We start from the raw sequence: 24,043 nt of genomic DNA, 5'->3' as shown, positions 1-24,043 counted from the left end.
AACAACAAAAAAACAAAAACAAAAACAGGAAAACACAGATGCTACTAATAAAATGCAAATATATGTACAAACCCTGTTTTCCTTTTGTTTAATGTATGCACATTTTTTCTTTGTGTGTGTTCATGTGTGCAATTGCCATAGAGTGTTTGCTCCTTAATGTGGAGTTCTTGTGAGTCTGTTTCTCGTTCGTTGATAAAACAGTGTTTCCATTTAAGTTCCTTTGAACTTTATGTAGAAAATGTCCTCTAGAAAAGAATTCACTAGAAAGACGAGGGAACCCACATCCACAAACCTCCTGTACCTTGCTCGATTGATCCAAAACTCATTTGACAGAACCCAGTCATGTCTGACCCCGTTGGATTTTTCTAACATCAACTCGACGTCAGCTCGTCACTACCAAATGACGCTGGAGATACTGGTTTCTCTCGGCAGCAGAGGGAGCATGGCGTTGTTGGCGTGAGGCTCCTCAAGGCTGTGTTCTCGGCTCTTTCTGGGAGGCCTCTGCCCGTTCAGCAGCGTTAGTGGGATGTTGCAGTAGGTATGCTGGTTKCCCAGAGACGACAGAGGTGGCAGGGTGCCCCCCGGGGGTATGTCATATTCGTAGCTGCGGTAGTAGTGTTTCTGCCTCAAGGTGGTGTGGTACGTGTTGTGGAAGGATGAGCGCAGCTCCGGGTGGGCCGTGGCCATGGCGGTGGAGGTGGCTGCCGCCATTGAGATGGCAGAGACGGTCTGCAGCTCTCCGAACGGACCCTGCTCGCTGACGTCCAGCGCCGGCTCGTGCGTGAGCATGGGCTCGGTGCGCCTGAAGGGCATCTCATACTGCAGCTGCTTCCAGAATTTTGAGTCGAGCTTGTTGCTTTTGGGGCCCTGCCACTTGATGACGGTGAGGGTTTTGATGGTGTGTTTGAGGGCCTCCACCTCCTGGTAGTTCATGATGCCGCGCAGCTCAGCACACTCAATCAGGATGACTTTAATCTCGCCAGTCACCAGCATGTTGCGCAGCCTCGTCTCCAGCTCAAAYATGCTCCAGCCTCGTCGCACTACATAGTTGGGTGTCATGACTATAATGAGACGTTTGCTCTGGTCTACACAACGTGCCACGTCCTCTATGTAGGCTGCAGGAAACAGGAAGTAATGATAGACATTTTTAGAGGAGAAATGCACATTTAGTAAAAGTCTGATGCAGTCTGATGTGTTCAAACCACAACACTTAATGACTGATGAACATCCAGCCTGATCCACAAAAGACAGGACAATGACAGCTGACTTAAAGTCAAGAGGACATTACAATTATATTTACAACATCTAAAAATGTCCACTGCCTGCTGCTGAAAGGTGAAAGGCAGGGGATAATGTTGTGCACCCAAAATGACAAATCAGAAGTATGTATATGTTTCTGGTGCAGTGTGTACATTATTATTTCATGTTTGAGATGAGCAGACCCATAAGGTTTTAACTTGGCGCTAATGATTTATGGTGCACTGCTCTGCAGTGTCCTAGGAGCAAGTAGATGAAAGCAGCTGAATGCAAGAGGAAAAGACTGAGGGCGAGTACCTCCAAAGAGTCGTGTGTCATCCTGGTAATGCTCATTGGTGAGACCTAAACATAAACATTTTCACATTCAGGTCACAGGCAAGTACACAGAACAGACACAGACACATAACACCGCTGTAAAAGTGGCAGCACATCCGCTCACTCATTTTTTTTACTTCACATATAATTAATCACATACCATGTTTTCCCTGATTGGACATTCATCTGCAATGATTCTGCTTGGCACTGACACTGGCGGCAATTTTCTTTTGATTAAAGGATAGAGGCGGCTCAGTCAGCGGGGCTCAGAGACGTTTGCATATTTCCCACTGATGTTTAATTCTGTCTGGACCAAGTAGGATGTGTTTGCGTTTTATCTGTTCTGCATGAAGCCTACAGTACAAACACGCAGTGTTGCTCCAAACTGGAGCACACTGTGTACCGCTAGTACAGACGAAGTGCTAAGCAGGCATGAGTCCTCTCACATGAGAATATGTTCAGACAGAATTTTCACATTTTTATTAATGCATGGATGAAAACCGAAAAGGACGATAAATTTGTTCAATATATCAGCTCCCAGTACACAGCGCATACTGTACTGTATTCCCTCATCTGTAGGAGCCAGTTAGGGAACAGCCAGCAAAAAACCTTTGATCTTTAATCTAAGCGGTTTCAGAAGATACATGGAAAAGGGTCTTGTTGATATCTTAGTTCTGAATATTACATTTATCCTCTATGGAAACACCCATCAGCCATAGCATTATGACCACAAAGATTCAAAAACTCATGATTATTTTGATAGCATTGCATTTGTTAGCGAAATGACCAGAGCAATAAAAGTTTAGAGGAGATCCTGTGGGACTTTTCTTGTCGAGTGGTCAAAATATAAAATAACATGCAAATTAACAGCAAGCTCATGACTGACTAGTGCTCACTGATACACATGATCAATTTTCAGAAAACATTTGTGCTGCGGTTGATGAAAAGGTTTCAATCAGAGTTTGAAGCTGCACTCTCACACAAAGAACAGGGACCACAAAGTGACGTCTGACCACAACTAAAAAAACAGCTACAATGAACGCATGATCCAAACTGGACTACAGAAGATGATTTGGGCTGTTCTGTCATATCATTCAAATCACTCAATTATTGCCCAGTTAAAGACAGTGAAGAGAAGGTTCGCCAACGGGAGCAATTTTGCATTGAAAATATATCTAAATTGTTCATAGGATGAAACTGGGCTGAATAATATCACCATGGCAGTTTTTAAGATGTCTGAACCTAGTTTTAAATGTTACATTAATGTCTCCAGTCAGCTGAGTTTGGCAAAAAATACTGTACATAAAGATGTCCAGTGTGAGACTCAAACACACATGACTGAGCATATATGTAGGCACTAAAACAATATTGTCCATGTTCAGTCAGTTTTTGATTCATGTCATTATTCATGTACAACTTTAATTTCTGTCTTTCTTTTTTTCTTATAAATAATAATTCAACTCTGTCCTCTGACAGCTTGTCCTTGTAGAAACTGTATAATTTATGTTATGTTATATATTTGCTATAATGTGCTTCCAAGAAACTACTAGAAATTTTATTCATGTTGACAGTAATTTTTTTAACAAGTACTTTTAAATCACAGTTTTGGTGGTTAAAAAGCAGATGGGGACAAAACTGCTTATGCTAAACGATAAAATTTTCTGGGACTAAACATTGGCTATAAACAAGCATATGTTTTAAATCAATTTAGCCTTATTTTTAGCAGAGACATTATTGTACAGTTAAAAACGTTCATTGGGTTATGTGCTACGATATTATACTACGATATTATACTATTCCCTGATAACAGTAGCCTTTTCTATAATGACAATTTAACAAACCACACCCTAACAATGGTTCATGAACAGCTTCAGGGACACATGTAAACTTGAGGTGTTGATTAAATCTCCTGCTCTAGATCCAACTGAGCATCTGCCAACACTCAAATTCATTTCATTGAGGCCTCATGTTTTATTTTAAAAGCTTTGGTGGCGTTTTTATCAGACAACAGGTCACAATGTTATGAATTAGTTGTGGATGTTGTATTAGTCTCAGTTCAAATTGGTTCTTTGCAGCACATAAAACACAAGACAGCGACAGTGACAGCCAACACTGAGGACAAACACAAAAACAACACTCAAAACTACAACAAAGTGTAAAGTAATGAACTAAATACTGGAGCAACATGTTATTTAAAGCAAATTCAAACACCATTTGATTTTTATAGTATTAAAGTATTTGTGACTTTCTCTCTCACACATGCATAGACTCATGGTGCTTACTTCCTGTTGGTATGAGGTCTCGATCTGGAATGAAAAGTTTGTAACCGTAATGTTTTTCCAGCACGTCAGGAAGTATCTCCAGGGCGAAGCGCTCCTCCTCTCTGGTCTCCTGACTCCACTGATCAGGGTCCACTTTGGTGTAAGACAGATATGCATCGTAGTCTTTGTTCTCTGAAAAAAATAAAATAAAATGAAAACATGACAATGAATWAAAAAACAACAAACAAACACAGAATGAACATAGTGATGTCTAACTCACAGCTGCACTTCTGAATCAATAACGGCACATTTTTTTCAAGAAACATTTCATTAAATGTACTTTAACGTAAACCTGGTAGGAAAATTGGCTCGCAGTCCACATTGGTTCGTCTAATTCATATTGTTTTGTGAAAACTCAATCACYTTGTGCTAATATTTAAATCTCTTTTTTTAAACTTGATCAATAACCTTCAGTAACCATTTTAATTATTTATTTTAATGTTAATACATGGCTTAAGACAGGTTTGCAAAATTATTAATTGATGAAGTCTAAATGTGCAGTGATCAATTAGGCCAATAAAAGATTCATATTAAATTTTAGCTCAATACCTGTAAAAATGTCTGAGTTAGAGTCCTTTTTGTTAACCAGCAAACACTAATTATCTGTGGAGTCTTTTACACTCATTTTACATTGTTTACAGTATTTATACTTTGAAATAAACAGTAATTTCCAGATATAATTTCTACTTCTGTGAGTTATGTACAAATTCCATTTTTAACCTTCCTGCTGCCCTTGGTACAAAATGAACCATGAGGCCTCAGTTTTAAAGGGGTGTGCAGTATGGGTTATGTGCAGTGTGTCTTTACTGTGAATGAACTGTGTGTGTGGTATTTTGGTGTACTGTAATGACAGAGCTTCAACCGTCTAGTGCATATTTTCTTTTTGTTGAACTGTAAAGTGCAGCATTTTCAGTCTAGGACAAATTTGCCCAAGAGGACAAAAACGTTGATCGTATTGTTTCAGTTCACTGAGTTCAACTGTGCTGCTTCTGATAATGGCTTCAAATTAGCAGAGCAACCCAGATTTAGAAAACCTTGCTTACTATGCTTAAGTAAAGCRATTTCAAGTCATAGTTGTATTTTTCTTCAGAGCAACAATTACATCCATTCATGTCAAAATGTCACTTCATTGCATCAGAACTTTGAGAAAATGCAGTTTTGTGCTAACGTAATTTTCCCAGTTCCTGCCATAACAATTCCTTCTACACTGCAATGATTTTTTTAATATCAACTTTTAGATCCTGGCTGGTAGAATTTATTCCTCTTAATCACAAGAGCAACAGCAAATGTTCAGATATGAGACTTATCCTGCATTTTGTGGTTTTAAATCAGTCTTTGCTGTCCAGTTTAGAGTCTGGATGTTAAAAGAGAGAGACTCTTCCCCACAAACAATTGATGTTTTGTGCCCAATATTGAACAAAATGGCTTATATTAAAAACCAATGTACAAAGAAAAAAATCCCAGGACTCGCACATTCATGTGTTTATCAGAAATAAAACAGGTTAGATACAAATAGATGCCAATCAACACTGAAGCTATACTCTGTTCCCCACCTCAAAGTAATTTCTCAGTAGAAAATAAGTGCAGAGAAGAAAAAAAAACAAAACAAAACTGTACAATGACATGTTCAGCAAGTCCTAGTCATTATTCTTTGCAGAAACTTGAATGTGGGCCAGCCAAAGAGGGAAGAGAGACTTTTTTCTCAAAAACTCTTTGAGAACTGTGCACAGCTTTAAAACTCCCTGGAAAGGCCAGAGCTGTGCTCGACTGGATCCAAACATCAAACGGAGCTTTCAAATTAGCAACCAGCGACACAAATTAACCACCTAGCAAAGCCAGAAAATCGAAAACAGCTTGTATCAGCCATCCCTGACAGTATGACTTAATCATGTAGGAAGTTTGAGTCAACAAAACTGTGTGTTATAGATAATTCATACTACTGGAGAAACAAAAAGCTATGAGTTTCTTGTTTCCAAATTACTTGAATATTCAAAAGGCAAAAACACAAAAAGGAAAATTCTAGGACAGACAACTCCTTAACTGAGAGGAAAAAGTTAGCTATGTTTGGTGAGGAAAACAAGTAACTGCCAACAATTTCAGGCTGTTTTTGCTGCAATTTGTCACTCAGGGAGGGTGCTTTGAGCCCAGGCAGTCCCTGCTTGCCAATACCTGGGCCTTCGTCAGCACAACGTGAGCTTCCTTCCCTGACATATTGAGACAGATCTGTTTTTAAATGGCCAACAAATTGGAAATCCTTCTCCTTTTCCCCCAAGCCCAGTCATAGCAGCATGGCAGTAAARATACATGATTCCATGCACCTCACATGATGCAGTCAGAGAGAACAAATAGTCTCTGGTTTATTGAAAAAAAAATAAGACAATTAGATGTATCTTCTCTGGATAAATTCAGCTAAAATTATTTTAATGAACCTACAGTGGCACATTCATTTGACATTTATATTTTTGTTAAGACAATTTTGTTAAGACAATTTGGTGCCCTAGGCAAGATTCTTGGTGGAGCCTCCTGTGCAGTTTTTAAAATCTCAATGCCAATTTACATATATTTACATTTAAAATTAAACAAGAGAAGACAGTTTGTCCAATTATAACAAGTAACAACAATAAATCTGAGACAGAAACTCAGACATCTGCCTAATACCATAAGATCTACTGACACCGATACTGAAGCAGTTCTAGGGGGGTCTGGGGGCATGCCACCCAGTACTTTTTTATCTACTAAAAACGATGCATTTTCCAGCCATTTGAAGAGCATTTTGCTAAATTCTTAACACTGTATAATTCCTTGAATTACTAAAATGACATTAAGTCAGTATTTTATGAAGGTGAAACACTGAAAACTAGCCTTTAACCTGAACTTTATTTAAAATCATACTTGGAAATTTCATTACCCTTATTTTTTTTTACACACTGAGCACCATGAGTTGGCCTTGACTGCATTTATGGTGCTTTTATCACAAAACATCCTCTGCTCTGTATAACCTCATGTAACAAAGACACTACTCTGAGAAATACACAGAACAAATTATAAACCTGAGTAATACACAGAACAAATTATAAACCTGAGTAACTGGTGACTATTTTACAGACTAAATCAACTATACCCACATGAAATGTATAAAATCTTTAAAGAACAGTGTATTTGTTGAGCTAAGCTTTTTTTTCCCTTTTCTATATGTGGTACCCCCTGGATGGACAGTGCCCTTAGCATTAGCATAAACTGCCTATGCCATGGGCCAGCCTGGGCAGAGTAGTTTTTAATCTTTTGCCGCTGAAATGCTGTTGTGTATAATAATGTTTTTTCCATGTAGAGAATGCTCAGTGGTCAATGTTACAAACAGTCTTGTCATTCTGAGACTGCAGGTTTGAGTCCAAGTTGTGTCAGGAAGGACATTTGCCATAAAGCAATTGCCGAAATTGTGTGGGCAAATTCACTCAACTCATTTTTACATCGGTAAAGAACTAAAGCACTACTAGGGGAAGTAATTTCCTGATCATTGCTTTAGGGCTTTTGCTAATTTTAAAATTCATTAGTGGATTAGCCCTTGCTAAATTTGTAGGCGAAATTTAGAAGCACTAACTGAGGTCTATAAATGTTATTGATCAATGTTAATGTTAACAGCTGAGGGTGAAAGCTGTCACATTTTGTTCATTTGTATCATATGTGTCACTTATCCACTAGGTGACAATATATTGACAATATATGAACTCAAATATGGCTGTGGAATGTCAATGATAAGTTTTAAGAGAGCAACATGGCAATAAGTGACTCGTTGTCTGTTGAAGAATGATCATGGGTTGAATGGGTTATTTTAGTGCTTTAGGATTAGCTTTTGCTAAATTTTTCAGTGCGTTAGTGCTTTATAATTAGGGGACCTAAATATTTGTGTTAGTGTTTTAGGGCCTAGTGGAACTATTTTTTTTAGATTAGTGCTGCCCACCACTGAGTAAAAGTATCTGATAGTCATTTACAACACATTCAYTCAGCACGAAATTTTGTAACATTGCATGAGATTGCACATGCTAACTTCAAGGTTTGACTAAAATGGTTACACTGTTATTTCTTAAACATAAAGCTACTCTAGTAGCTATGCAAGAAAGGTGGTGGGTGATGTGCATTATTTCAAGAAATACTTAGCGCTTTAATTTTTTGGATGCACTGAGTTGACTTTACCTCCATCCACATCCTCGCTGCCAAAGTTCCTCCTGTAGAAAAGCATCAGCTCAATCTTGTAGCATTTGTACAGGGAGATGAGGAAGATGAGCAGCAGCAGGATCGCTCCCAGCCCTCCTGCCAGCTCCACTGTGTACATGAGCTCTGCTGAGGACAACACACACAGAAGCCAAAAATAAGGAAAGAATAGGAAGAAAAAAAGAAAACAGAAATGCTGACACAAAAGTCTCAACTCCTTTACAGTTTTTTTTCCTGAGCAGGAGCCGTTTCTGCACTGGTTTTGACCAGAGGTTCTTTTAATTTGTTCATTTCTCCTGTTAAACTCAGAGGCATTCAAATAAAGCATTTACATTTGCCAGAGAGCTGGACAATTTCCCCGATTTTTCAGCGCTAAGCTCAGTGCAGAGAAGAGCAGAATCAATCTTCAGAGACATGAGGCTCATAACGAGTTTGAGAAAAAATGAAAGAATACAGTGCAGAAAGACACAGGAAAAAAGAAACTAACGAGAAATGGGGTTTCATTTCTTTGGCCTGGCACAGCAATGACACAGCTCTGCACTCTGGCTGTCATTTGTTGGAGCATCGTAACAATTCCTGACATGGATGGCGGCATTTTCAAAATAACAACTTTTGGATTACTCATCTTTCTGTCACTCGTCTTGCCGTCYTACCCCATCTGCGTTTCCCTCCTTTCTCAGTTCATTTCTCTTCTCTATTATCGCCTCCACATCTCTCCAGAGGCCCGACTCYGGGATGAGTTATGATGTGTATTAAAGCAGCGTTTACCTGGTTGGTTCAGCTAGAACACGTTCACCTTTTATCTCTGTCACACTGTGGGCTTTAACAATGTGCGGCTGCCATGGCAACCGCAATGCTGTCTCTTTATTATCAAAGACAGAGCAAATGTACATATCTTTACAAGCTGTAGCAGCTCCTTTGTGATGCAGGAAAAAAAACATTTAAATATAACTTTTTGTTGTTTAAATTATAGTGCACATGTGTCAAACTCTAGGCCCGCGGGGTGACTCCCATGTAGGTACGGGGGGGGGGGTACATGAAAATTGTTTCTTACATCAATGGTTAACTTTAAATGTATGATTAAATGCAAAAAAATAAACTTAAAATGTGAAAGAAAATAACAATTGCCCTGCCGCTGAACTGTTTGTGTAACTTTAAGTAACTGAGCAATTTAGTTGGATAGTACAATATTAATGTCTGAAAATAAGCTGCTTAGTCAGCATCAACCATAAACTAAATCTGCCATGATGCATATTAGTTACTTACTAGAAACTCATCAGTCAGTAAAACTTTATTAGTTTTACGTTTAATAATATTTTTGTATTTATTTCAGATTTAATCAGTCATACCGATTCTTATCAGTGTTTAAAAGAGGACACGTTAAAACATTATTCAGTCAAAGTTTAACATGAAACATCAAAGTTCATTACAACTGGCACTTTGAGGGCCACCATGACGCTCATGTGGCCCTCAGTGAAAATGAGTTTGACATCCCTGTTTGAATCTGGTCAAAYAGATGATTCATAAATACAGTGAGCTAAGCCAGCTGTATCTTACTGTCATTAAAAAACTATAATCAACTAATAAAAAATAAATTGATTTTAATGAAATCAAATAAATAATAAATCATTATTAGGAAATCTCCTTTTGCATATGCTATCTATATTAAAGCAATAATTCATATTTGAAAAGTGGGGTTCTATGGAAAAGTTATGCTCAATGTTATTTAGACTTTTGCTGCTTGCTCTTTAAATGAAGGGAGTTTAATTTTTACTATATTTTCTGAACTGAAATTGTTCAATTATCTGCACTGAATGAGATAATTAATTGTTCCTTACATTCAACAGAACCCTACTTCAAAAGATACGAACTGCTGTTTAACTCGACTGAATATCTGTTAAATGCTTTTTTTAATTGACAAACAAAATTATGTAGATTAAATTGTAAATACCGCCAACTGATTAAGAGAAAAGTTTAACCCCCCCCCCCCCACACACACACACACAATAAAAACAAGTTTTCTCTTGGAGAAAAGCAGACCTTTTTACCTTTGTTATGCACAAACACCAAGTCTAACTAGAGTGGGTTCAATCACCATATCACTTAGGGGCTATCCACATTTTASAAGCCTAGATTATGCTTATTTATTTTTTGTACAACAGGTTAGATTTTGCCAATAGCAGATTAGTGACAAAAAGTTACATTAAAAACACAATTCTCTTAAAAACAGTGTTACCTCTAATCTAACCTTGAGGACATCTTCTTCTTTAGTGTATAAGTTCATGATCTATGCTTTTTTCCTGTTTAGGTTTTTCTTTTCCTGTTTTTTACCAATGTTACAACACCACACACAGGCCAACCATAGTTACTACACTGTTTTGGGTTGTTTTCAGTATTTCTGTGTGTATAAAAACTTTTCTGGAAAAGTATTTATGAGGAAACTTTTAGAAATATACACAAGTACAAAGATTGTTTTGGAAGACCTTGTTCTATGTTAATAACCCATTAGATTCTCCCACCTAACACCTCCATGCACACACATTTCTGTTAAAGATTGAACTGAACCATAGAAATTTCACCTWTAAAAACAATATTTTTTTCTTTTTTAAGGGTTCAAATCATTTAAATTAAAAAAGGCAAAAAATAAAGCAAAAACATTAAACATACCAAAGCCCTTGTAAAACTAACATACAAGTTTAATCCTGAAAATAAAAAAAACAACAACTAGACAACAAAATCTTGCACATTAAAACCATTTAACGTTGGCTTTATTCCATGTTTTTTACATCCTCACAAAGCGCTGATCTAAAGAACATACATTCTTGCTCAGTTTGTGCGTTATGCTGGACTTTTCTTTAAAAAACATTAAAACAATATAGTAAGTGATAGAAAAACAGCACTGTTTGAGCCTCCACTTGGTTGTTTTTCCTAACTTTAAAGTTTATAGCTAATTATTGGCAATCTTCATTCTTCTGTAAGTTGTTTATGTCTCACTGACCAATGCCCTTCTTCCTATTCCTTCCCATTGAGGTACAAGGAAAGGTGCTTCCAGTGACATTAGATGTGCTGCAGGGCCTTCAAGTGGTCAACGCTTTGAAGAGAAACATGAAATAGACATCAGATGTGGATGAGAGAGACAGAGCGAGCTCGACTTAGCATCCTTTTCCTTTGACAAAGGGAGTTAAATGAAGCTGTCTGCAGTCTGCAAAGACCACTCAAATGGAACTGGGCTGTCTACAAAAGGACGATCACAGAGAAAGAGATTAAAGTGGGGAAACAGACATATAAGGCCTTAAAATGTAATTGTATGCGGGATGTATRGGCCTGGTGGGAAAAGCTGAAGACCAATTTGCTGTTTAAACAGCCATCAAATTACTTCTCTTCTGGGGTGACAGCTAGTGCATAAAAAGAGCTTCAGAGATGAGAGACAAAAAAAAAAAGCTTCAAAGCTGGTGGTGCAGATAAGATCAAATATAATCAAATGGAATCTTGAAGTTTGGGTAAAAATAATGCACAACATATCTAAAATATTTCCATCTGATTAAATGATTCTGCTAGGATCTGATAATTCCTGTTTGGCTGCTGTTTTTCCATTTCCATCCCAGTTTTTGGTTTGCTACTCTGTGTTTGTATTTACTTTGGTTTTTCAATTTAAAAAAAAAGAAAGAAAGCAAAAACATACAACTGCAGCTCAATTGGGAATATAGTGTGTTATTATTTTTGGTAGCAGTAKATCATGGAGCATAGACGCAATTAACAAATAAATAGATAAATTAAAAAAAAAGCACATTAAAAGAAAGAAATTGGCATTTTGGCAAAACAATTAAAACATCTCTGTCRACTTTTTCATTTGAAGCTTAAAAGGGTCACAGAAAGATGGATTTTATGATGGACAGTTGCATGAAAAAGTATGTGAACCCTTAGGGATTTCTTGCATTTCTGCATAAATTGGTCATTAAATGTCTTCTGATCTTCATCAAAGTCACAACAATAGACAAACACAATCTGCTTAAWCTTATATCACACAAAAATTATATGTTTGCATGGTTTTATTGAACACAACATGTGTTCAATATTCACTGACCCCACACATCCACAGTGCAGGGTGGAAAAAGTATGTGAACCTTTGGATTGAAAAATTGGTTGACCCTCCCTTTGCAGCAATAACCTCAACCAAACATTTCCTGCAGTTGCAGATCAGGCCTGCACAATGGTCAGGAGGAATTTTGGACCATTCCTCTTCACAAAACTATTTCTGTTCAGCAATATTCTTGGGATATCTGGTGTGAATCGCTCTCTTGAGGTCATGCCATAGCATCTCAATTGGGTTGAGGTCAGGACTCTGACTYGGCCACTCCAGAAGGCATATTTTCTTCTATTGAAGCCATTCAGTTGTTGATTTACTTCTATGTTTTGGGTCATTGTCCTGCTGCATCATCCATCCTCTGTTGAGTTTCAGTTGGCGGACACTTCAGTTGGCGGACAGAAGGTCTTAAATTTTCCTGCAAAATGTCTTGGTAAACTTGTGAATTCATTTTTCCATTGATGACGGCAATCCGTCCAGGCCCTGAGGCAGCAAAGCAGCCCCAAACCATGATACCCCTCCACCGTATTTCACAGTAGGGAGGAGGTTTTGATGATGGTGTGCTGTGCCTTTTTTTCTCTACATAGTTTTGTGTGTTCCTTCCAAACAACCCAATTTTGGTTTCATCTGTTCACAGGACATTTTGCCAGTAGTGCTGTGGAACATCCAGGTGCTCTTTCGCAAACATAAAATGTGAAGCAATGTTTTTTTTTTGACAGCAGTGGCTTCCTCCGTGGTGTCCTCCCATGAACTCCATTCTTGTGTAACGTTTTACGTATTGTAGATTTGACAACAAAAATGTTAGCATGTGTCAGATTTCTGTAAGTCTTTAGCTGACTAGGATTTTTCCTCACTTCATTGATCACTGCAGTCATCTTTACAGGACACCCACACRTAGGGCGAGTAGTAACAGTGATGAACTTTCTCCACTTGTAGACCGTCTTGTCTTACTGTGGACACATGAACATCAAGGCTTTCAGAGATACTGTACTTTTGTAACTCTTTCCAGCTTCATGCAAATCAACAATTCTTGAACGTAGGTCTTCTGAGAGCTCTTTTGTGTGAGTCATGATTCATATCAAGCAATGCTTCTTAAGAGCAGCAAACAAATTTGGTGTTTTTTTATGGGGGCAGGGCACATTTAATCTCATCACATTGATTGGGCTCCAGGTTGGCCGACACCTAGCTCCAATTAGCTCTTAGAAAAGTCATTTGCCTAGGGGTTAACATACTTTTTCCACCCTGCACTGTGGATGTTTACATGTTGTGTTCAATAAAACCATGCAAACATATAATTTTTGTGTGAAAGTTTAAGCAGACTGTGTTTGTCTATTGTTGGGACTTTGATGAAGATCAGAACACATTTAACGATCAATTCATGTAGAAATCCAAGAAATCCCAAAGTGTTCACATACTTTTTCCTGCAACTGTAGTTAACAATTTTTACACATATAGAAATTATGTTTAACATTATTTTAAAAATATTTTATCACATCACTGAGTTTATTGTTCAGCTTAAAAGGAAAGAAAACAAAGTAGCAAACAACACCTGTTGCTGCCAGGCAGTAAGAAATAAGATGTTTATTAAAACCACAAAACTTATTTTAAAGGTTACTTAAGATTTTAGTGGGAAATGCCCAAAAGTCCTTACCCCTCCTGAAAATCTGGATGTTGGCCTGGCGACGACCGAAACGATTTTCCACATAGCAGGAATAATTTCCCAAGTCCTCCTCCTCTAAGAAGTCAATCATCAAGGAAATCGCCACTTCTTGTTCACCAAGATGCTCCTTGATGAGCCTGTAAAACAAACAAACAAACAAACAAACAAACAAACAAACAAACAAACAAACAAACAAACAAACAAACAAACATGCAAAAAACAGTGTTTCTTTTAATTTGTTGACTAACACCATTGTAAGGGACATCATTTAGTTTGGATTATTATAAATTAGAACTAACCAATAARCAGGGTTGCACATAAAATTTTTGGTCTGGTTCTCAGGGGAGAACCCAGGGTTTTTGCTTGGTGCTCACTCATATTTTCCTTCACTCATTTAATACATTCATGGTGTCAGAGCATCTAACGTCCCCCTGTTCTGTTTTATGACTCCTATCAGCTGCAACGTCTCATGACATCATGCCAAATCAGTCCAACAAGTTTTTTTAAGTTATTCTTTTACTCTGCATAATTTTTGTAAACTACCTAAGTGGCTGAGGGACTGGGTGTATGTCATATAAACATTGCAAACTGAACATTTCATGGTTAAATGTCTTTTAAACTGCACATGTCCCTCAGATGGACAACTCCTGTTTGGTCTTCGGAATCTTTGGGCTTGGTTAAACCAGCTTTCAACACTCTCCAACCCAAGCAGCAAATATCTGTCTTTTGCACAGAACAAAATAACTTAAAACATACAAATGTTTTATTTGTTAGACTGATTTCTTTTTTAAAAGACTATTTTATTCAAAAATATTATATTATTTAGATGGTTTCAGGTCATGTAATTATTTATTCTTTGTATTTGATCGTTTAATAAATTACATTTATCCCAGAAAAGCTGCATCACAGTATGGTCCTACATATAAATAAGTTTATCAAATCAAGAACCTTGTTTTTTATATAAAATTGTGAATGAAATTTGTGATCTTTATGATAAATTAAAATAAGATTTAAAGCTCTTTCACCTGGAGAACATGGCAAGTTGTTTTTTATATTTTTAATATATATTTATATTTTTTTTACCGGGGTGTTAAACAGAAAATCGTCTTTGCTTTAATATGGGGCAAACAAATGTTCTGTTAGTTAATGTGGTTTAATTAGAAGAACTCAGTGAATCTCACAGACAGCCTACGCACGCAGCGACGCGCTCATACAGCAGTCTCTCAGGAGGAGAGTTTAGTCACTCACACAGAGTTGGACAGATCTGTTTGATAACAACATTCTGAACACATATTTAATATAAAGTTAGGTTTTACAGACCAAAGTCTCTGGTAGTTCAGGAGCAAAGTGCAGGAGGAGCGGAGGAGGAGATGTCAGGACTGATTGCTGCAGCAGCTCGATTCGACTCGAGCCGGCACGCTGCTTCAACCACACTTGCTCTCACTGAAAGTCCCACCCTGCTCTGCTCTGATTGGATAAAATGGCTCTGGACTTCATCTGATTTGTTGAAGGCAGTGTCTGTTTAATCCTCATATCAGGGTCCCGCTCTGGCGCACCGAACAATGATCCAGTCACAACAGTGCGGCTGGATTCTTTTTTAAATTTTTTTAAGAAATCAGGTCGCGTTTGCAACCAAACTGGTTGCTCTCTAGAGCCCTGCTAGTTGTTGTTTTGACAGACAATCAGGTACAACCTTAGGTACGCAAGGGAGCTTTGTGACTTCCCATCTGGTGCGCTTTTTTGTTTTTTGATCGCACATGCGTACCTGCGCACTGCTTATGTGCAACTCTGCCAATAATGCCTAAAAACAATGTCCCTATTCTACAAAGGAATCTTTATGAAGTTCCCTTCCAGTTGAGGACTTCATAGGCTTTAAATTCAATCCTCCGTGCTCAAAATATATGAGCAATGAAAATCAATAAAGGGATCTTCCTCTGGTTATGTGTGTATGTGGGGAGGGGAGGGCGGTGGGGTGTTGGGAGGGGGGGGATCAAATAATGGGTATGAGAAGAAAATCTTTTTATAGCGGCTGCCATGGTAACGGCAAGATGGAGAGAAAGTAATATTCCATAAAGTAAATGAGTGCCCCCCCACCCCCCGCTGGGCTGGTTGAGCCTGATAGAGTAGAGAACATCTCATACCTCACACTCACTACATAGCCTACTTTTACGGCACCCTCAGCACAAACGARGCCGTGAAAGAAACAAAACCCCAATGAGAACAAGATCATCGCTGTTTGCGTGAGTGTATCGTTCGCTGAGATGAGAAGCGGGATGTGGGACGAGGGCAGAGTGTTTGCTAGAGTGTGTAGGGGGGGATAATGACTCTCGAGCAACTCACTTCTCTTGCCTTCAAGCTGATAAACTGCACATAAGTACAGCTCATTGGAGAGATTTGGCATCAGTAATTGAAAGTGTGTCGTGGCAGTGCTGTTGACACTGAAGTTGTTGTGCAGTGGGATGGGGGCTGGGGGATGAGAATAATTCATGTCTCTCCAGGGAGCGGTGCACACTTTGAAGCCTCTCATTTCCCATAATCACACGATGTGAGCCCAAACAGCTTACTGCCATGGAAAACTTGGAGGAAAATGACCACCTGAGCCTCAAAAAGGAGATGATGTTGATCGTTTCAAAACTGTTGTCAACCTTTAAGTACTGCAGCCCCATTTCTTTGCGTCATGGGCAAAAAGGCAGATTACTCTTTTTCAGTTCTAAGATTTTACACTTTAAGTCATAACAAAATGATGTGACATTAAATTATTTAAGTCTAACCTGAAGTGTACACAAATATTCGAAATGAATAAGTTGCATGTAAAAATTAAGTGCTCTTTTAGCTTTCAGCAACAGTGACTTGAAGTATTATTATTATGTCATTTTCTGTCTTTATCAGTGTCTTGTGGTAGAGTTATGGACCACTGCTCACCACAGTCAAGCCATACAATGCAAAAATGCTTGTGTCCAAGCATTGAGGTTTGCAGACTTTATGTGTGCACATCTCCCTCAAAGCCCAACTCCTGCCACAGCATTTAATTCAGATTAAGGTAAAGACTTTGATTGAATATTGCAATATTTTGATTTTCTTATTTTTAAGTCAACTGCTGAGATTGGAGTTATTAGGACAAGCTTTAGCTCAGGCAGTCTAATTAGACTTTAGAAAACTTTGGTTTACAGAGGAGTTTATGGTCAACTCAACCACCGTCCTTTTGCTGCTTTGCTTGATAGTTGATATTTGTGCTGATTTGCTGGTTGTTCCAGACATATTGTGGTTCATTGAGATGCAACTTAGCAAACCTAAGCCATGCATCTTTTTAGAGAAGGGAGGCTTTATTCTAGCAGAGCTCTTGTTTTTAATTTTAATTTAATTTTATTTTTATTTTTTGTCATTTCTCTGACGATTGTGCAATCTGACCTGCGGTTGAATTTAGTTCACCAATGGGAAGGTTGACAGCTGTCCTGTTTTCCACTTATGTATAATCTTTCTTGCTGTAAAAATGTTGTAATTAAAAATTGCTTGAAATTGAAACCTTTTACCTTTCTGAACTTGAATGACAGCTTTAGCTTCTCTTTGTTTCATAAATACTCAATTCAGTTCAATTCAATTCAAAAATACTTTATTGATCCCACAGGGAAATCTTATGTTGTTGTAACTCATTTAACTAAAAAATTATTATAGATGCTGATGGCTGTGGGCAGGAAAGATCTTCTATAGCGGTCTGTATTACAACGAAATTGAAGAAGCCTCCGACTGAAGACACTTTGTCTTTCTATGACAGTCTTGATGAAGAGGATGGTCAGCGTTGTCCACAATGTTCTTGATTTTACGTGAAATCCTTCTTTGCACGATCATTTCCAATATTGATACAAGTATAATAGTATTTTTTGCACATTTGAAGTTAGATTTGCAGTGAGTAATTTCAGAACCTGATTGCCTATATGCCACGGACATCTGGTCCAGCACTGGATGCCACTCCCAACACTTCCGGTTCACGGTCAGCACAGTGTTAGCGAAAGATTTTTTCACCCGACAACGACTCTTAATGATCTCCACAGTACAGAATTAGCACATTACATGTACCAACATTAACACAGGAGACGTACAGGTTCAGCCAAGTGGAAAAAATCACTCCAAAGTGAATTAAACCCATAAAAACAAAGGAAAGACATTCGTGTTTATGGTTCCAGAATTTAGCCTTTTTTGCTATTCCGTYGCTGCTTTTTCCGTGAATTTTTCACATAGAGCTGTGACACTTATATTGTTGTAAAGAGCAGAATCTGGGCTTTAAATTGATGGGCTACTTGTATGGTTTGGATCGTTTTCCCCAACGTTAGTGAACTGAAAACGTAATGATTATCAGGCGGAGGTTCTGCTGCTTTTGGTGCTCGGGGGGGAGGGAGGGGGGCGCTCGTCACTCGGCTTTAGTCTACGCTGTAATGTACACTCTAACAAGCTTTTACCTTTGCATAAAACTCATGACAAAGTCGCATAAAAACATTTCATATAACACAAACGCGCGCACGCACATACACCTACCTGTACCGGCTGCTGTGTTAGCTTCCTGCTAGCTGTGAGGAGGTCTTTCCTCTCCCGGTCTTGGCAGTAAAAGGGGATAAATGTACATCTCCCTTTTGTAACCTCCGTCTTCTCATTTCTGATGCTGACTCTTGAATATCCTCAGGTTAGAAATGCCGATTATAAACGCAAGCGTGAGCTTTTAAAGATACGTTTTCCCTGTAATGCTATGATCCACAGCTGTCACCTCCTCATCAAGAGGAAAATGGAGAAAAACCAACTACTCAATCGTATCTGCTGCTTAGTGGACACAACGGCACACAACAGAACTCATGTTTTATACCAGTAGCTCACAGAAACTTCAACTTTTGTGACTTTTTCACGGACTAGTACTAAGCGGTAACCGTAAAAACACAGGCAGTAAGCAGGGAGTGGAAGGGAGGAGCGTGGCAAGAATTTTACCGGAAATACGTCATTAATGACTGTGGCATATAGGCCATTAAAACTTAAAAATACACTAAGGTGGACTTTCTTTTTCCCATGGCTGCAATTTCACCTTACATCACTAACAAAACCTCTGCGTTTGCTCATTTAGTGATCAATTTATTCCATCCTTTCATTCCACAATGTACACTCGTAAAACACCAAGTGAACTGGGTCAATAGTGTATCGATCACCTACTTCATTATGCTGAACCCAGATTTGTTTTGCTAATTTATTAATCTCTGCATGCTATGCTAATGTCCAGCCATCCATGCAGGGATGGGGAAGACAGCCTTGTCCTGGTGGCACAAATGAAAATTTATGGACTCAGTTTACCAAAGAATTGAACTCCTCCAAAATCAATATGGTCTCAGAGTTAGATAAATAAATGCCTGCAGAAACTCGGAGCTCAAGGTATGATTGCTCCTTTCTCCGAGCTCAAGTGTTGTTGATGACACAGTAGCAATAAAGCTCTAAACATGTGTGGGTGATGGTGAGCGTTAACTCTCAGAAAAATATAGGATTTAATAAACAAGAGGGAGAAAGCACGCTGGAGCTCATAGAAAAGTACAGATTAGCTTGTGTTTAGTTATTTTATTCTTTCCAGTTGTCCTTTTCCTTTGCTGTATCTCCAGTTGTGTTCATGGAAGTAAAAGCAAAGCTAGGTCTCAGAAAAGTCAGCATCTACAACAGAGGCTGGATGATCGAATATATTATTGATCTGCTGCATGAAGTATGGGTATGTATTATTGAACAGATCAGCCCTCATCCTTTGAGCTAGGAGGGAATCCTGTTYTCAGAGGAAGAGAGAAACCAAATGGGTTGTTTAAACTGACATTTGTTTGGTTGTATGTTTATATCTGTGCACAAGAAAACATTACCACAAATGTGTGCTCCATACGTCACTCTTTAGTGACTTGTAACATATTTCTTCCCTCTTTCTTTTCCCTCCCTGCCTTCTTCCTCCTCCACAAATGKTGATGGACCATCTGCATGCTGCTATGGGGGGATGAAGAGAGCGAGATAGCAATAGCGCTGGTGGCAAAAAAAAAAAGAAAAGAAAAAACGGCAGTTGTTAACCATCGGACAGGGCTGTCTCCCTAGAGCRGCATCCTCTCCAAACAGCCCTAATGGGAGACATGCACTTGGACCAGGCTATGCACTTGTTTAAAAATTTCAACACCAGGAGGGAAAGACTTAAAGTTAGGCTTGTTTTAAACAACTTGAAGTTTATTGGGGGAAATGTTACAGGCAAAATTTAGAACAAAATCAAATGACACTGAAGCTTTTTAAAAATTCATTTTGGTTTCAGCACTATATTTGGAGTTGCAGGCGAAGGTGTCAAGTTGTACGGATTGTCTGTAAACAATGTGGATTTCCCCCACATATTGCACTTAATTCACTTAATTCCAATCAGTCTATAAATGTCCTTTCCCCTTGGTTGTCAATCAAACTGTTTAGGGCTCAGTATGGCTGATCAGCAGATGACGTGCAGTTACGTGGTTGTTCGGCATTCGTTTTCACATGCACCTTTTATAGACCTTGAGACACACTCTGCAGAGCTCCTGGGAAACCCCTCCTGTATTCGTTACTGCATGGGATTTATGCCCGTGTTTTTAAGTTTAAAAGTAAATGTTGCAAAAAATAGCTTTTGGATAATTTCATTTTGTGAAAAAAGCTCTTAAGAAAAAAAAAAAGGTTGGAGACCCCTGGTTTCGATGCTGCATTTTGCTTCAACCACTCACTTAAAAAAACCAACTCTTTCCAAAGTTTTGTCATGATGTAGAAGTCTAGTTATATGCGGACGACTCTGTTCTGTACACACATGCTAAAACGGCTTAACTCGCGGCTGATAAATTAACCAAAGCTCTGTAGGAAGTGATTGATTGGTTAAATCAATCCTGTCTGACTTAAAAGTAAACAAAACAAAAAGTATGATTTTTCTTTAAGACTAAATTGGACACCTTAAATTTAAACATTTGTATCAAGGGTAAAAAAAAATTAAACTGTGACTGAGTTTAAATATCTTGAAGTTTTTTTGGATTCGAATCTCAACTACAAGAAGCATGTTTAAAAAATGACACAAACTGTTAGATTTAACCTGGTCAATTTTAGACATGCTAGATCTTGTTTGTCATTGGAAGCAGCCAAGATATTCATGCACTCCATTTTTCACAAATTTCATATTTATTTCATGTTGGGGACAAGCCAATGTGTCAGTAATAAAACCTGTAGAGTCTTGTTACAAACAGGCCCTCAAAATATTTGACAAGCCTTTAAGACACCATCATTGTCAGATTGTGCAGAAATATTTTTATATATATATATATTTATATATATTTTGTTTTCTTTTGAAAATTTTAGAGTTTTCTCAAATATAGAAACAACATATAAAATTTTAAACGGTTTAGTGCCAATCTGTTTGCAAAAATTTGTTTATTATCATTCAGCTGTTTCTTTGCGCTTAACAAGAACATCCAGGCAGAACTGTGAAGTTCCTGCCCGACGATCCGCCTTTGGACAAGCAGCTTTTTCGGTTAAAGCCATCGCTCAGAGGAATGCTGCTACCTATRATGTAAAAACTTGTAGTTCTTTTATTAGCTTTAAAAATAATTTTAAAAATATCTTAAATCTAACCAATGTTGCAATCATTGAATTGCACTGGGTAATCAATTTTAGAGTTGCTTCTGGTTGTGTGCGTTGGAGGGTGGGGTGGAGGTGGGCATGATTTTATGTTTGGAGAGTGGGGTGGGGTGTTTTATGTATTTTTTAATTGCAAAATTTTAATTGCAAGGTGTTTTCTGTATTTTCTAATTGCAAAATGTTTTATTTTATAATATTTTTATTTTCTGTTTTTTTCCTCTCTTACTTCTAATTTACTGTTGGATGTTGTTTTGTTTTTACTGTTTGATGGGACTACAGATGTAAATTAGCCTTGGACTAAATCTGGTGCAATGCATCAAATTATGTTTTAATTGCATACTGTCCCGAATAAATAAAATCATTCATTCCTTCAGTTCACAGGCAAGGACATTGACTGCTGTCTTACAATGTCCATCAAAAATATTACTATATTCATTTTTTGATTAAATAGTGTGTTAATGCACAACAAGTCATGACTGCATTCACATCATTTACATATTAGTGCATGTTGCAACACAGCATAAAGAGCAGAATTTGCACCATTTCAAAGTGATGATCTGGATAAAATCCAACAACCCCATATGGCTGATACAAACAGAACAAAACTGTGTCAGTGTTGAGGCCAAAATGGTGTCTGCTGTCATGGGCTGGTGCATCGATAAAGCGTGAAATCATAACCCCTAATTTACACTGCATTCGTCGCTACGATCTCTGCAGTAGAAATGCACCCATTATAATCAATGAGAGCATTAACACTGCAGCCACAAGGCAGCTGGGTGCGCACGGCCATCCACCAAAATTTGGTTCGATCCTAGTTTTGCGGGATGGCAGAGCAAGTTTGGAGTCAATCTACAAAGATCACACTGCACCAACRGGAAAAGCAGTGAGCCCAACTTTTTTTTGTCAAAATAATTCACYAAAGACAGACTACATTTTGTCGAAATCCTAGCTATATTAATAAATATATGGATAAATTCATACATACATGCTGTCAAAACATACTATTTTGTTGGGAAGCAGATTGTAGCTTGTATGCATACACACAAAAATGTGAATTTTACTTTGAAAAATGGATTTATAAAAAAGGCAAATTCCAGTTCGTCTTCAACACGAGTTTTTTTGGTCTGACTTCCACATTTATCACTTGAATTTACTGCACAGTCTTGCATTTCCTGCACATGCTTCTCAGAGCACCTGTGTTCTTTGCAGCTGAGCGGAGATGAACGCAATGTAAATCAGGGTGGAAACGAATGACAGTGAACAGCGTGGCAAAGCGGACTGGAGTGGAGCTACATGCAATGCAAATTCAGGGTTAGCGCACCATCTCTTCCAGAAAAACCACATGAATTTACTCTATTGTCACATGTGAAAAACCATGTGGTTTGTCCAGCAGGTACCCCGCCCCTCACAGAGTGAAAGTTAAAGATAATAGATGCATGAAGCTCATCTGTTTATTTATTTATTTTTCTCATTGATGGGCATTCGCCTCATCAATTCCACAAAGGTAATAAAGTACGGCAAGAGGACAGACATCTAAAAACAAACAGCATCTTGCATTTCACAAGATGCGGTGGTGCTAGAAAACTGAAACGTTTGAAAACAAAACACCACAAAGTACAAAAAGGCTATGAAGCCTTGAGAGGAGGACACACAAGCAGCAGTAAATGACTCAAAGCAGTAAATGACTCAACAAAGTCTTGTTTAGTTATTCAGGAAGTGAAAAATATTGAGAACTTCACATATTATCTGAGGTTTTAATGCCCATAAAGAAAACTGAAGGTCAGTTTTATWAGGTGTCAGACTCCTTCAGAGTAACCAGTTTAAATCACTTCAGTAACTATTTGATAATTTTTTGCTCTCTTTCAACTCAGCAATGTCTCTGTCAAGGTTGCAGTTTCAAGGCCTTTGTAGCAAGTGGTTCACACTATCCTCAAGCTCACTTGGTCAGAGAAAATTTGAATGAAAATAAAAAAGCCCTTATTTGTTTTGCCTTAATAAATTCTGCTTCCTGCAAGCTGCCACCCCAGAATAAATGTTCACTTTCTTTTAAAAGCTTCACCTTCACCTGCAGGATGATTGATGGGTGTGATTCTGTTGTTTATGTACTGTAACTTTTTTCTGCCTGCTAGCTCATGCTCATTCAAAAGTAGAGACTGTAATTTAAACAGAAAGCGACAAAATTAATGAATCATAACCAACGCAAAGTTTCAGGTCTCTGCATGATGTTTGCTTTGAAGAAAGAAGGAAAATCTCTCCAAAAGACTCTGTTTAGTCAATGCAATTTAGAGTTAATGAACTAAGACATGCAAAGCCATTGATATTGTCATTTAATACTTTGTTGTGAATTTATCCGGCTCTGCCATTAATTCCTCATTATGGCTGCATTCAGTGAAATGGCTTGAGCCTAAGCTGTGTGTGTTTCTTACTTGATGTCGCTCTCCTGGACTCTTTCTTCATCCAGGTCCTCAATGAACTTTTCCCCCTTCATCCAGTAGATGAGTGGACTGACGTCACCGCTGTAGCCAAAAAACGCTCGGCAAGTCAGGTTTAAAGGACTTCCTG

The 24,043-nt window shown here is 38.1% G+C and overlaps 2 protein-coding genes across 5 annotated transcripts in view; both read right to left on the bottom strand.

Moving 5' to 3' along the window:
- LOC106534395 (interleukin-1 receptor accessory protein-like 1-B) lies at nucleotides 1–24,040 on the bottom strand (the record flags this gene model as incomplete). 4 transcript variants are annotated; one of them, XM_014031022.1, is given in 6 exon segments in its annotated part: nucleotides 1–1,115; nucleotides 1,555–1,599; nucleotides 3,855–4,025; nucleotides 8,085–8,231; nucleotides 13,838–13,983; nucleotides 23,908–24,040. In XM_014031022.1, coding segments are annotated over 6 exon segments (1,364 nt in total), but the record flags the coding sequence as incomplete, so codon positions are not given.
- Nucleotides 1–24,043, bottom strand: part of sox5 (SRY-box transcription factor 5) — a gene marked incomplete at its 5' end in the record, with an annotated part of 71,949 nt that overhangs the window by 19,829 nt on the left and 28,077 nt on the right.

This window comes from Austrofundulus limnaeus, unplaced genomic scaffold, assembly GCF_001266775.1.
Source record: "Austrofundulus limnaeus strain Quisiro unplaced genomic scaffold, Austrofundulus_limnaeus-1.0 Scaffold1162, whole genome shotgun sequence".
NCBI classification, from domain to species: Eukaryota; Metazoa; Chordata; class Actinopteri; order Cyprinodontiformes; family Rivulidae; genus Austrofundulus; species Austrofundulus limnaeus.
The sequence above is the reverse complement of the archived record's forward strand: the minus strand, read 5'-3'. Positions and strand labels throughout refer to the sequence as shown.